The following is a 15,524-nucleotide window of genomic DNA, read 5'->3' on the forward strand; positions in this document are numbered from 1 at the left end:
AGGGTGACATTCAATTGAAGGTGATATTCATAAGCCCTTGTTTTTCGTGTAGTAAAATCATAAACACATTTATAACGCATTTATGATTTCACCGTGCACAGTGCACAGTTAAACATGTGATTTAGGATATCAGCTAAATGGCACAAGACCATTCCAGCCTTGTAAAGCACTCAGACTTTTTTTTGTCTATGTTGCATTCATGGGAAAGATACAAATGTAAATTTGCATGCAATCTACTGCAAATTAAAATGTGATTACACTCTTATATAAATCACTGTGAATCACTATTATTCTGCAATTGTGATGCTACAGCAGGCGATTATTCCCTTTTGGTCATGCCACCTGTTTTATTCTTAACCCTCTGTGCATCCGTTGAGGCAGCTGCCGTTGTAAGTAAAAAGCTGGCAAACTCTAAAGCTGACAGTGGTTAAAACTGTATCTTCATGCCCATTCCGCCTAGTTGCACACTTCTGATACGTCAACAGTCTAAAAGGCCATACTATTAACAAATTACAAATCCCTAGTCAGGTTGCGCTTGTATCTAGTTCTGGGTGACTGTCCAATAATGTCATGGCCATAGATAGGGTACAAAATAAATCCATTATGATGATACGGTGGCACAGTGGTTAGCACTGCTGCATCACAGCGCCGGGGACCAGGGGCGGGATTCTCCGACCCCCCGGGGGGGGGGGGGGTCAGAGATTCACCCGGGGCCGGCGTCAATCCCACCCCGCAGTGTCCCGAATTCTCCGCCCCCGAGATTTGGTGGGGGCAGGAATTGCACCGCGCCAGTCGGCGGGCCCCCCGCGGCGATTCTCCGGCCCACGATGGGCTGAAGTCCCGCCGCTGACAGGCCTCTCCTGCCTGCGTGGATTAAACCACCTACCTGACTGGCTGGATGGGCGGCGCGGGCAAGCTCCGGGGTCCTGGGAGATGCCCCCACGGTGGCCTGGCCCGCAATCGGGGCCCACCGATCGGCGGGCGGACCTGTGCCATGGGGGCACTCTTTTTCTTCCGCCTCCGCCATGGCCTTCACCATGGGGGTGGCAGAAGAGACCCTCTCCCCTGCGCATGCGCCGGTATGACGTCAGCAGCCGCTGACCCTCTGGCGCATGCGCGGACTTACGCCGGCCGGCGAAGTCCTTTCGGCCCCGGCTGGCGTGGCACCAAAGGCTGTTCACGCTAGCCGGCGGAGTGGGAACCACTCCGGCGCGGGCCTAGCCCCTCAATGCGAGGGCTTGGCCCCTAAATGTGCAGAGAATTCCGCACCTTTGGGGCGGCCCGATGCCGGAGTGGTTCACGCCATTCCAACACGCCAGGACCTCCTGCCCCGCCGGGTAGAGGAGAATCCTGGCCCTGGGTTCAATTCCGGCCTTGGGTGATTGTCTCTGTGGAATTTGCTCTAGGTGCTCTGGTTCCCTCGCACAGTCCAAAGATGTGCAGGTTAGGTGGATTGGTCATGCTAAATTGCCCCTAGGTATCCAAAGATGTGTAGGTTAGGTCGGGTAATGGGGACAGGGTGGGGGAGTGGCCTAAGTAAGGTGCTCTTTCAGAGTCGGTGCAGACTCGATGGGCTGAATGGCCTTCTTCTGTACTGTAGAGATTCTATAATACCAGAGATGAGAAAGGTTTGTCATGAAGAAGAGCTAGAAAAGTTGGAAGATCTTTTACTAGAATAGAGAAGATTAAGAGCAAATTTTATAGAGAGGGTCAACATTATGAAACATTCTGATAAATACAGTAGAGATATTTTTATTTCCTTTGGTCACAGAGTTGCTAACTAGAAAACATAAATGTAAACTGACCTAACAATGGAAGGCGAGGGTAGGGGTTAGGAGATTTTGTTTTGTAAGTAGAGGATTGTTTGAACATGAATACCCTGCTAGAAATTTGAAAACAATTTTGGTGTCAATTAAAACTAACATAACTGGCAGGATCTACCAAGAGATTGGTCCACTGAGTCTTAGAACTTAACAGCTGTGTGATCTTCTTGTGCCCTTGGTCCCCTCCTAGTATATCTGCTATCGTGGGTGTATTCAGTGAAGTGTTTCACCATGCACCCGGAAGACTTGGATTTGAACAGTTCCAGAAAGTGATGAGTTTATGGGAATGTTTTTCCACACGCTACTGGCATTTCCTCTCGAAGCTGTCAGAACAACATTCCACAATGAGTTATTTGTGACTTTTGACCATTCTCAAGCCAATGTTTATTTTTAATTTTAACTGCAAGGAACGATTAGTCCTCCTTTTGCTCAAGTTGTTTTCATTTTTCTTTTACAAAACTGATCTTACAAATAGAATGGCTGTTGCAACAAGATACTCTGCTGGCTTAATGTCCATGCTGTTTATGTAGGTTCTGGGTTTAGACGAGTCTGCACATTTTACAGTACCATTACTCTGGCTCCAGTGGCACTATATTGTAATTAGAATTGTCGTGATGAGTACCTTTACAAACTAGAAAATATAAGATTGAAAAGCCTTTGTTCACAGATGCTGCAAAATGAAAGCTTTGGTTAATGAAAAAAAACATGATAATGTAAATTGGGAAAATATATTTCCACTGGCCCAGTCAGTAGAGGACATACACTTAACATCATCACTATAGAAATAAGGGAGTTTTTAGGAGGACTTTTTTAAGTAAAGAAGCTTTAGGAATTGGAATGTTTTATCAGAAATGGGGATGGAAATAGAATCTATTATACCTTTTAAGAGTGAAGTGGATCAATAATTGAAAATGGACGATGGGGTAAATAAGGAGGAATGGAACTTTGTGGAACGAGTATTCACGGAGCTAGTATAGGCATGGTGGGCTGAGTAGGCCTCCTTTCTGTGATGTAAAAATTATTGATACCACCATTTGCTTACAGGAAATCCAGAAATTTGCATCTTGACAGTTCCAGGGAAATTTGGTATTCTTCACATTGACTGTGGAAGAAAATCATCAGATTTCTGTATTAGGTTGAACACCTCAACTGGACCCATTCGCACTTGCATTGCCCATTATGTTTTCTTCTTGGGCCTTGAGGTCTTGGTCTTGCTCTCTGTGCACCTGTGCACAAACACCATTTCCGCTCCCAAGGCCACAATGAAATAAATCAGCATAAATTGAGTCCAGTCTGGCCACATTATTGAACATAAATGAAAATACATTCTATATATGAAAAAGAAACCACATAGGTCTGGGACAACTGAAACACCTGACTTGATAAACCCCTCCACTCCCCTGCTGTGGTCCCACACCACTCGTAATGGATTGTCACAATGTCTGATCCATTGAGACAATTTCCATGCAAATTGAAGAATTTCATTTACCAGGAAAGATTGCATTGCACAGCTTTCGATTGTCATTAGCATAGTCTAACATGATTTCAGCTACTTAGAAGAAAAGCCTTTCATACCCTCAGGATGTTCCAAAGTGCTTTACAACCAATGAACCAATGCCATAGCATACAAGGCTACGGGCAAAGTGCTGGAAAATGGGATTGGAGTAGATAGGTGCTTGATGACCTCGTAGACATGATGGGCTGAAGGACCCTTTTCCATGCTGTAAAACCTCTATGACTCTTAAGTAAGTTTTGATGTGTAGTCACTGAATATAATTTGTAAGTAATGGCTAGCTGAAGGCTAATTTGATTGGATAAATGGACTTGATTCCCATTAAATAAAGCTTTGGTCTAGAAAATTGATGTTTGGAGTGCCAATTTTTCAGGCACTATGTGGCATACTAAAGACCCACAGTGGTAGGGCAGACAGTGCATGTGCATTGCTGGCCAGAGACAAGCCAACATGGTGAAGCCACAACATAGGACTATTGGCATGCTGTACAGTGGAGACAGCAGGTGCTAGACAGAGCTAAGCAATCCCACAATAAACAGATCTGATCAAAGCACTGAAGCCCTGCCACAGCCAGTTGTGAATGTGTTGGTGGACAATTAAACAACGAACCAAAGAAAGAGGCTCCTCAATAATAGGGAATGCAGCATGACAGTGCAAAAGACAAGGCTGAAGCATTTTCAGCCATCTTCAGCTAGAAGTGTTGAGTGGATGATGCATCTTGACTTTCTCCTGAGGTCTTGAGCAATGTAAATTCAGGTCTTCAGCCAAATCAATTCACTCCCCGTTATATCAAGAAATGGCGAAAGGATTGGATACTCCAAAGGCAGCGGCACTTATACAGCAATTTAAAAAAAAATATATTTTTATTCAAACAAGATTTACATTAGAACCAAAAAGCAATACAACAAATCCCAACCCCATACCAAAAGCAGCATCGGGGGCCTCCAGCCAAGCAGAACATTGCCTCTGGGCTATTAGAAAGGCGAAGTCTAGGATATCTACCCTCGCCCCGTCTGCAGCACCAGCTAGTCCAATACTCCAAAAATGGCCACCAACAGGCACGGCTGTATCAAAAAAGGAGACTCAGAAAGTAACAAGCTTGGGGAAAGACCAAAACATGTGCGTGTGATTTGCCAGCCCCTAGAGCACCGCTCACATCTATCCTTCATCCCCGGGAAGAACCCACTCATACGTGCCCGAGTCAAGTTTGCACCACCTTGAACTGGATCAGGCTTAACCTCGCCCATGATGAGGTGAAGTTGACCGTGTAAAGAGCCTCACTCCACACTCCTCCTGAAAGACCAAACCCAGCTCACCCTCTCACTACCTCCTGACTTCCTCCAATGTTCCCTGCCTGTCACCAACATCTGCCACAAGACATCCAAAATCTTACCCTCCCCAAACCCGACCAAGGGCAGGTCCAGAAGCGAAGGCGATGATACCAGGGGAAATGAAGGAAGGTCCATGCATAAAAAATCGTGCAACTGAAAGTACCTCAATATATTCCCTCTTGGGAGTTGGGACTCCTCTAGCAACTCATCTGGGCTGGTGAATCTACCTTCCAGAAATATGCCTTAAACCTCCCTAACCTCTCCTTCTCCAACCCCTCCCTCTCCCATGCCATAAATGATGAATCTAAGCCAGACGGCACAAACTTATGGTTCCTGCAAATTGGAGCCAGCAGTGACATGGAACCGAGTTTAAAATGCTGCCTAAACTGATTCCAAATCCCAAAAGTGGCTATCACCACCGGGCTCAAAGAGAATCCAGCAGGGGAAACCGGGAGTGGTGCAGTAACCAGGGCTCCCAGACCTGACATGACGCACAAAACCTCCTCCCTCTACCCCCATATAGAGTCCAGATCCTTGAACCACCCTCGTATCAATATTTGCCGCCCAGTAATATCATTTTTTCAAAAATAAATTTAGAGTACCCGATTAATTTTTTCCAATTAAGGGGCAATTTAAAAATGTTTTTTTAAAATAATCTTTATTATCAATAGTAGATTACTACATTACATTACAATACAATACAACTACATTAACCCTGCAATGAAGTTTCTGTGAAAAGCCCCTAGTCGCCACACTCCGGCGCCTACTCGGGTACACAGGGAGAATTCAGAATGTCCAATTCACCTAACAGCACGTCTTTCAGGACTTGTGGGAGGAAACGGGAGCATCCAGAGGAAACCCTCGCAGACACAGGGAGAATGTGCAGACTCCACTTGCTACCGTGCTTGCTAACCACTCTTTGAGCCCATCAAGGACCCACCAATGATTACGTAACTCCCCCCCCGGGTCTCCTAATATATTAACCGCAGAAAAAGCCACCCTCTTATTAGTCAACACAGTGGTCCCCCGCAGCCTACAATCAAAACCCGAGTGATATACCTGCCCCACCCAGCCCTTCCACAACCTTGTTTGATCCTTGATTCTCAAATGGGTCTCCTGTAGAAAAAACACATCCGCCTTCAAACTTCTCAAGTGCGCCACACCCAGGACCTTTTTACTGGGCCATTTATCCCCCTCACATTCCAAGTTATCAATCGGACAGGGGGCCTTGGAACCCCCAGTCCCCTGACCCAAGATCAACCATATCCACCTTGTGAGGCAATATCCAACTTGCACCAGCTCCAGGCCCACACAATAAGGCCACCACTTTCCACCATCTAGCCAGTCCAAAAATTAAAGAACCATCCCTGTCAGCAGTCCCTGTCAGCAGTACCCCTCAGCCTCACCCCAGCCCGAAAACCAAACAACCAACAAAAGAACAAAAGCCACCCCCCCCCCCCCCCGTTCTCAAACCCAAACAGAACAGAAACAAAACGTCTAAGCTCATTAGCTTTAAAAAAACCTGCATAGTGAACAAGCTGCAGACATCTCCCCTTCACTGCTTCCGTTAACTTGCTATACTACTAGCAGGATGACCCCCGCACAGGGTAGATATCAATGTCAACTAAGCAGCACATCAACGATCAGCCCCCCCAACCATACAAAACTTTAATACAGCACACTAGAGGAAAATCATCACTCAACTTCTACCCCCCCAAAAACTCCAACAGTACAATATACAAACTCCAACTTCGTCCAGAGAAAACGTCACCAACAACCCCTAGCCCTCTCTCACATTACAAAGATTCCACAAAAATACAAATGAATTTAACAATGAACAAACACCAAACCGCATCGTCCTTATGTATTTTCGTTCACCTCCAGTCCGTGCTTCTTGACAAACTCATTCGCATCAAAGTAGTCCCGGTCCTTGAAAGTCACCCAAAGACAAGCCGGGTACACCACACCAAACCTCATGATGCTCTTGTACAGCAGAGCCTTGGCCTTGTTAAATGCTGCATGCCTTCTTGCCAGCTCTGCCCAATATCTTGGTATATTCTGATTGCACGGCCATTCCATCTGCAGTTTCAGTGGTCCTTCGCCCACCTCAGGAACCGCTCCTTATCCAGATATCGATGAAACCTAACTATGATTGCCTGTGGTGGCTCCCCAGATCTGGGCTTCTGCCTCTGCGACCAATGAGCCCGGTTCAATTCAGGAGGGGTCGGAAAGACCCCCCCCCCTCCACTCCCACCAACTTTCTGAACATTTGAAACATATAGGGCGGGATTCTCCGACCCCCCCCTGCCCCCCGATGCCGGCTGTCGGATTCTCCAGCGCCGGTTTTTCGGCGGGGGCGGGAATCGCATCGTGCCGGTCGTGGCCGTTGGCAGTAGCCCCCCCCCCCGCCGGCGATTCTCTGCTCAGCGATGGGCCGAGTGGCCACCCGTTTTCAGCCAGTCCCACCGGTGTAAATCAAACAAGGTCCTTACCGGAGGGACCTGGCTCTGCGGGCAGCCTGCGGAGTCCTCAGGGGGTGTGGGGTGATCTGGCCCTGGGTGGGGCCCCCACGGTGGCCTGGCCCATGATCGGGGCCCACCGATCTGCGGGTGGGCCTGTGCCGTGGGGGCACTCTTTCCCTCTGCGCTGGCTGCTGTAACGGTCCGCCATGGCTGGTGCAGGGAGGAAACCCCCTGCGCATGCGCTGGCATCACGGCAGAACACGCTGGCGCTCCCGCGCGACGCCAACCCTGCCAGCGCCGGTCTAGCCCCTGAAGGTGCAGAGTATTCCGCATCTTCCGGGCGGCCCGACGCCGGAGTGATTCACGCCACTCCTCGGCGCCAGTACGGCCCTTCCCGCCGGACACCAGAGAATCCCAGCCATTGTCTGAGGAATTTGAAAGCTCCAGGCTCCACAGCAGCCCTACGATTCTTAAGTTTTGCTGTCTGGAGCGGTTCTCCAGATCATCAACCTTGGCTCTTAGCACTCTACGCTCCTCATCCAACAACGCCATCTCTGCCTCCAGGGAGGCAATCCAATCATTATGGTCAGAGAGTGCCACCTCCAACTTCTGTATCATTGCCCCTTATGCCTTTATCCACCGATCCATCTTGTCCATGGCCACCTGAATTAGGGCTAAAGTCCCCTCCATTACCTTCTCCAGATCCTCAGCGACTGCTTGCGGCTGCTTCTTAAATTCATCGTTCAAGAATCTGAACTATGTCTCAGTCAACCACTGAAGGGTCAATGATATAGCCCTGTTTCCCCTTGCTGAGGCTCAAGGAACTTTTAAATCCGACGATGATCTCTTGCCCGACTTCTGTCTTGTGTTATATTTACCAGACATTACTCATATGAGGAGTTCTTATTCCATCAAACTACTCCAATTTCCTCCAAACAATCGCCATAAACCGGGCAAAAAGGGCCACAGACAAAGCATCCTGATGGGAGGCACCGCGTGTGCAGCTGTTCACCACATAGCTGTCACCAGAAACCCGGCATTTACCACAGCAATAAACTGCTCATGGCTGCTTAGTTTGGGTTTTGTCAGGGGCACTCAGCTCCTGACCTTATTACAGGCCTGATATAAACATGGACAAAAGAGCTGAACCCAAGAGTAGGTGAGGTGAGAGTGACTGCCCTTAACATCAAGGTAGCATTTTTCCAAATGTGGCCTCAAGGAGTCCTAGCAAAACTGAAGTCAATGGAAATCGGAGGAAATCTCTCCACCGGCTGGATTCATATCTACCACAAAGGAAGATTGTTGTGCTTGTTGGGGGTCAGTCGTCTCAGTCCCAGATCATCATGGCAGGAATTTCTCATTGAAGTGTTCTTGGCCCAATCATTTTCAGCTGCTTAATTAATAACCTTCCCTCCATCATAAGGTCAGAAGTGGGGATGCACCATTAGTGGACTCCTCAGATATAGAAATAGCCTGTGTCCATATGCAACAAAACATGGACAGAATTTGGGAGTAGGCTAATAAGTGGCAAATAACATTCATGTCAAACAAGTACTAGTCAACGGCTATCATTCTTGATGTCGCGAGGAATTAAGGGCTATGGGGAGAATGCTGGGAGGTGGAGTTGAAATGCCCATCAGCCATGATTGAATGGCGGAGTGGACTCGATGGGCCGAATGGCCTTACTTCCACTCCTATGTCTTATGGTCTTATGTCAAACAAGTACTAGTCAATGACCATCATGTCAAACAAGTACTAGTCAATGACCATCTCTAACAAGGGAGAATCTAACTATGTCCCCTTGACATTTGGTGGCATTGCCATCACTGAATCTCCCACTATCAACATCTTGGACGTTACCATTGACCAGAAACTGAACTGGACCAGCCATATGAATACTGTGTGAGTGTCTGCGAACTCGATGATGATTAACTCACCTGACTCCTAAAGTCTATCATCTTTAAGTCAAGAGAGATGGAATACCCTCCACTTGCCTCTGGGGTGCAGCTCCGATGCCACTCGAGAAGGTCAAGATCATCCAGATATTGTATCCCACTTGATTGACACCCATAGAATCGCTACATAGAATTCCTCCTGTGCAGAAGGAGGCCATTTGGTCCATCACGTTTGCACCAACCCTCTGAAAGAGCCCACTCCCCCGCCCTATCCCTGTAACCCTACCTAACCAGCACATCTTTAGACAGGGTAATTTTATAATGGCCTATCGACCCAATCTGCACATCTTTAGATTGTGGGAGGAATCTGGAGCACCCGGAGGAAACCCACACAGATACAGGGAGGAAGAACAAACTCCACACAGACAGTCACCCAAGGCCGTAATTGAATCCGGGTTCCTGGCGCTGTGTGGCAGCAGTGCTAACTACTATCCACCCTATCTACTACCATAAACATTCACTCCTTCCATTATCAATACACAGTGGCAAAAGTGTACACCATATACAAAATACACTGCAGCAACTTGTCAAGCCTCCTTCAACAGCATCTTCCAAACCCATGGCCCCAACCACCGAGAAGGATAAGGACAAAAAATGCATAGGAACACTGCCACTGGTAAGTTCCCTCAAAGCCACACACACAATCCTGGCTTGGAGCTATTATACCATTCTTTCACTGTCTCTGGGTCAAAATGCTGGAAGTCCCTTCCCGACAGCAGTACCTAAAACACATGGACTGCAGTGGTTCAAGAAGGCAGTACACCACCACCTTCTCAAGGGCAATTAGGGATTGGAAACAATGCTGGCCTAGCTAGTGATACCCACATCCTGTGAAAGAATAACAAGCATAGGGGAAACATAACCAAGATATGTCCTTTACCCATTCTTGATGCAAATAAGGGGTCAAATGCCTGCTTGAAGTTTCCTGCTCCAACAGTGGCTTTCCCCAGGGCATCCAGTGTCATCACGGGCTACACACAGGGAAAGATACCCTGGAGAATTCCTGCCAACCAGACAGAAATGTAACTGAGCTAAATGAGGCGCAAGTGTGTCCACCAGTCCCATATTAAAGAATACAATCACTGCACCCCACCTACATTTCCCCACATTAAAGGAACCAATCACCACCCTAAATCAATGTTTCATCTATTTTTTCTTTAGTGTGTGGCCTGTTTGTTTCGATGTGCATTCTCTCTAAAATATCTGCATGATTGCACACGGACACCTCTTTAGAGGGACCAGTGTTTGTGCAGTATGTTTTGGATTACTGTGCAGCCGTGCATCCATGCAGCCAAGAGGGAACATTGTTCAAGGACCCAATTGTTCTCTATTCTTTTTCTATGTCACGAAACCTGTTTGTTTCACTACATGGCTCTTCCAAGAATGCTGCCTAGTTTTGCGCCTGCGTATCTCAGTCTATTGCACAAAAGCAGCTTTGAGAAATAATTTCTCCTGACCTTGCATTAAAGAATCCAATTAGTGCTCCTGTCCTGACATTAAAGGATTGCACACAACTGTTCCTCTCCACTTTGACCACACCAGATCCAACCTGCAATTGCCCTCCTCCCAAACCCCTCAGCTGAAGATCGAGAAGCACACTTTGAATCAGGCACAGACTGAAATGTGACTGATTGACAACACAAGCATCACTCAGGGGGCAATTTGTCTTTTTAAGTAATATCCTTTTGCATGATCGTGGAAGTGGATGAGAGGAAAGTGTCCTGGGACCTCAGCTTTAGTTTAAATTAAATTAGATTTTCTGATGATGTCTTTAGAAATGCAGTGGGCTCAAATAAAACAGAATAAATTCTTCAGAATGATCCCCTCAGTGATTTGGTTTGAAGTAGCTGTCATGAATTGATGTGTTTGAAGATGATGGCAACATTTAGGAATTATTCTAGTTTGGATGCTTTGGCTTCCTATTTTGGATTTGGCCAAAACACAATTTGGCTATGAAAATTATGACGTCCTTCTTTTTTATACACCTTTTGAATTGAGTCTGTATCAGAATTTATCGTACCAATACAAAACTAGGGGCATTGGAATATAGAAACAGGAGTAATCCATTCAGCCCCTCGTGCCGCCTCCAATGTTCAATGAAATCATGGCTTAATCCCTCTCGCAATTCCATTTACCTGCGTTAGCTCCCTATCCCTTAATACAGTACACCGATCAAAAATCTCATGGCTCATTTTTTTCTTAACCAAAACATTATTTAAAAAGTATCACCTGATCCCCATAATAACAACACTTCTCTTGAATCTGCCTGGGGATTTGGAAATTATGCTCTCCTTGATGTTGCTTCTATGAAATTGACCTGCAATTGACATTCCATTGCTGCAAAAACTCATCAGAAAAGGCTGAAGCTTGAAGAGAAAGTTGTTCAAGGATGAAGACTGCAGCAAGCAGATGTCAGGTTGTTTTGAGATATAGCTCACGATAGCCAAGCATAACATCTGACACAACCCGAGCCAGATGTTTTAAAACATGACTACTTAAATAATTCTTTTAAGGAAGAACATATATTATCTCACAAATTTTAATTCAATCCAATACCCATTTGCTTCATTCTGATCTCTAAAACATATGGCTTTATGCTGCAATATTAACAATGCATAATAATTCAGAAAGCTTTATACACAAACATTTTTGAACAATACCTTTCTCCTTAAACAAAATAATTTTATTTGTTGTTGTATTTTACTGCAAGGATTTGTTATAATATGTCAAAGACTAACTCTTGCCCCAGTGATTATTTCCTGCAAAGAACTGCAACTCCTGGGGGAGCTTCTGTGGTCAGGGTTTAATTGACCATTTTCAGCACCAGTGGCAGATGCCGCAGACTACACAAAATCAATTAAGCTGAATCGACACTGAAATGTTACATGACCCCAAACCCTTGGGTAATTCATACAGTCAGTTCTGCTAACTGTTTCCCCCAGTCGCCTAAACATGCGGCTGCCATTTTGCATGTTTTTACAATCAAACGGACTCGGCCAAACCCTTAACTCTTAATGGACCACCACGAGGATTAGTTGAAGTTAATAGCATAGATGGCTTTCAGGAGAAGCTAGATAAGTATGCGATAGAGAAAGGAACAGAGGAGTAGGCTGATTGAGATAGATGAAGTAAGGTGGCAGGGGGCTCATGAGGTACATGAATATTGGAATAGACCATCTGGCTGAACGACTTTATTCTGTGCTATAGACTTGAAGTGATTCTCTGTATGAATCTGTAGGGGAGAGGTTTACATTTATATAAAGCCTTTAATGACCACAGCATGATCCCAAAGTGCTTTATAAACTAATGAAGTGCTTTTCAAGTGTGTCTCTTGTAATGTGGGAAACATGACATCCAATGTTAAGGATAGCAAGGTCCCATAAATAGCGACCAGATAATCTGTTTTAGTCATAATGGCCAAGCCAACAGGGAGAACTCCCATACTCTTCTGCAAAAATAGTTATGTGGGATCTTTTACATCCACCTGAGAGGGGAGATGGGCCTTGGTTTATTTCTTTATCTAAAAAGTGACATATCTCATCAGTGCAGCACTCTGCTCATTCTGCACGGAAATGCTAGCCGAGATCATGCGCTCAAGTACCTGCAGTTAACCTTGACCCCACAAGCTCCTATTAACGAGGTAAATGCCCTACCAACTGAACATTGCCTGTCACATACCAGTGGTGAAAATGCAGTGGCAGATTCATTTTTAGTACTCTGTTCTAGCAATTGTTATGAAGCACATGGATGCATCTACAACAAGGGAATGTGCTTTTAAATGAATGCTCCCACCTCAGTTTGCTTACATCATAGAATCATAGAGTTTTACCGCACAAACAAAAGGCCCTTTAGCCCATTGTGTCTATGCCAGCTACCAAGCACCTGTCCATTCTAATACCACTTTCCAGCACTTGGTCTCTAGTCTTGTATGCTATGGCCTCTCATGTGCTCATCTAAATGCTTCTTAAAAGTTGTGATGGTTCCCTTTTGTATCCCAAGCTGCTGATACTATCCGACCTTGGTACTCAGATGGCATTACTAAGATGTTTAAATGGGGAATGGTAATGTTTGGTAATGACAAACCTGATGCACGACTATTTTATTTTCCTGTCCAATAGGTGAGAAGCCTTATCAATGTGATTTTAAGGACTGTGGCCGACGATTCTCCCGTTCAGATCAACTCAAACGACACCAGAGAAGACACACTGGTAAGAATGAATTGTCATTAATAATGTTGTAACAAGGATGTAAATACGTTCAGAGAAGGTTTACCAGGCTAAGATCTGGAATGGATAAGTTATCTTATGAGGAAAGGTTGGACAGGCTCAGCTTGTATCCGCTGGAGTTTGGAAGAGTAAGAAGCAACTTAACTGAATCATATAGGGCAGGATTCTCCGCTGCCCGATGCCAATATTGTATTCGGCGATCGGGCGGAGAACCCCTTCCGACACCCAAATTGGGGGGGGCGCCGGTTTAATACCTTTTTTCAAGTCTCCGCACCCTACGAAATGGCATCATCGCGTTGTGCGCCGCACACCGTTGGAACAGCATTGGCGTGTTATCGGAAAGCTGTACCCCAATGCTCCATCCTCGATGGGTCGGGTTCCCAACTGCGCGGTTGATGTGTGGTCTGAGTGGTTGGGCAAGCGGTGTGGCGGCCGCGGACTGTGCCCAGTGCCACCACAGTAGGCCAAGAGCCATGCTGCGGGGGCTGGGGGGGGGGCTTTCGCTAGGGCTGGGAGACTGGTAGGGGGTGGCCAGGGGTTGTCCTGTGGGGCCGTATATTTGGCAGGTCGGGTCCGCGTACGGCTGGCACCATGTAGTATGGCACAACCGCTGCAGGCATCGTAAAACGCCACAGTTCCCACGCCGGCTTCAGCACTTAGCTATAGAAACGGAGAATCCAGATCCTGAGGGGTATTAACATGGTGGATAAGATGTTTGCTCTTGTGCAAGAATCTAGAACTAGGGGGATCACGGTTTAAAACAGAGATTAGAAGAAATGTTTTCACTCAGAGGTTTGTGAGTTTTTGAAACTGTCTTCCTTAAAAGGTTGTGGAAGCAGAGACCTGGATTCAACTGATTAAAAACTAAGTGCTGCCATCAGTGGGAAAACAGCGTGTTTCCTGCTGGCATTGGCAGCGCTGCTCAGGTGGGATTCAATGTGACTTCAAAACTTTTTGGGTCAGATGAAGGTAAATGTCTTCACTTTGAAGTGTTGGAAACCTTTAAAGTGCTTTTTCCACATTCAGTTCATGGACTTCAAAGCTTTCAGTCTTCTCAGCATGTCCAACTGGTTGAAAAAGTTAAAGGGGAATTAAATTGAATGTGAAAAAGACACTTCAAAGGTTTTCAAGACATCAAAGGGAAGATACTTTCATCGGTCAGATCTTTGAACTTGACATGCTAGGAGAGACATCAAAGGGTTTCAAAGCTACAGAGGCAAGACTTTCCACACGACCCCCATCCCGGGAAAGACCCTGGACCTGAGCCCCTCCAGCCCATCCAAAGCCACCCCAACACCCACTTCCCTGAAGGCCCTTCCTTGGCACCCTGGAGGTAAGTGTAGAGATGGTGCTCACACCCTTGTTCACCCTCGGAGTCCATAGCACCGTGTCCTCATTTGTCATGACCATGAGAGATTGGCACCAGTGGGACTTCTAGCTGGAGGGCAGTGGGGCGGGGAGTGAAGCATACTAGGAGGCCAGAGCATCTGACCTCAAATCCAGTAATTATATTTAAATTAATGTTGTTCAGCTGTAATCTGGTTCTCGCCCGCTGTGGGTGAGAACTTCATTAGGCCAGGTGCAGTGGGCTGGGAGACTCGCAACGAGTTTGACCCCTGACGAAAAACCCAATTTGGCTCTCTTGCCCGATTTAATGAGCCATCGCAAATCCCGGCTGGCGCTGGCGTCCCCGGGAGAATTGCCCCCTCAGCAACGAGTCAACATTCACCACACCAGGTGACAATGTATTCCAGAGGCTCAATACTTTCTGTTCATGATCATTTCCAGTGGGGCGGGATGCACAGACCATATAAGTTTGGAAGTGTATGAAGTGCACAGGCCAATCCCAATGTATGCCTGTATGCAGAATGCTAACCACAGTGAGAATGTTATTTTGCCTTTCCTCTGACCGACATGTGTTTTTCTATTTATTCATGAGATATGAGCATTGCTGGCAAAGCCAACATTTATTTTCCATCCCTAAGTGTTCTTGAGAAAGTGGTGGTGAGCTGACTTCTTGATTGCCTGCAGCCCATGTGATCGAGGTACAGCAATATTGCTGTTAGTAAGGGAATGTTAGGATTTTGACCCATCAATAAGAAAACAAGAGTGAAATATTTTCAAGTCAGGATTATGAGTCACGTGAGGGAAACTTGCATGTGGTAGTGTTCCCATGCGCCTACTGCCCTTGTTCTTCTTGGTGGATGACATCAC

The 15,524-nt window shown here is 46.3% G+C and overlaps 1 protein-coding gene across 5 annotated transcripts in view; it reads left to right on the plus strand.

Annotated features, from left to right (window-relative positions):
• wt1a (WT1 transcription factor a) overlaps nucleotides 1-15,524 on the plus strand; it is an 81,771-nt gene that overhangs the window by 58,961 nt on the left and 7,286 nt on the right. For all 5 annotated transcript variants that reach the window (XM_038807847.1, XM_038807848.1, XM_038807845.1 and 2 more), the window contains exon 6: nucleotides 13,203-13,292. In XM_038807847.1, the coding sequence (XP_038663775.1) occupies nucleotides 13,203-13,292 (90 nt within the window). The remainder of the gene's footprint in view (nucleotides 1-13,202; nucleotides 13,293-15,524) is intronic.

Source organism: Scyliorhinus canicula, chromosome 9 (genome assembly GCF_902713615.1).
Source record: "Scyliorhinus canicula chromosome 9, sScyCan1.1, whole genome shotgun sequence".
NCBI classification, from domain to species: Eukaryota; Metazoa; Chordata; class Chondrichthyes; order Carcharhiniformes; family Scyliorhinidae; genus Scyliorhinus; species Scyliorhinus canicula.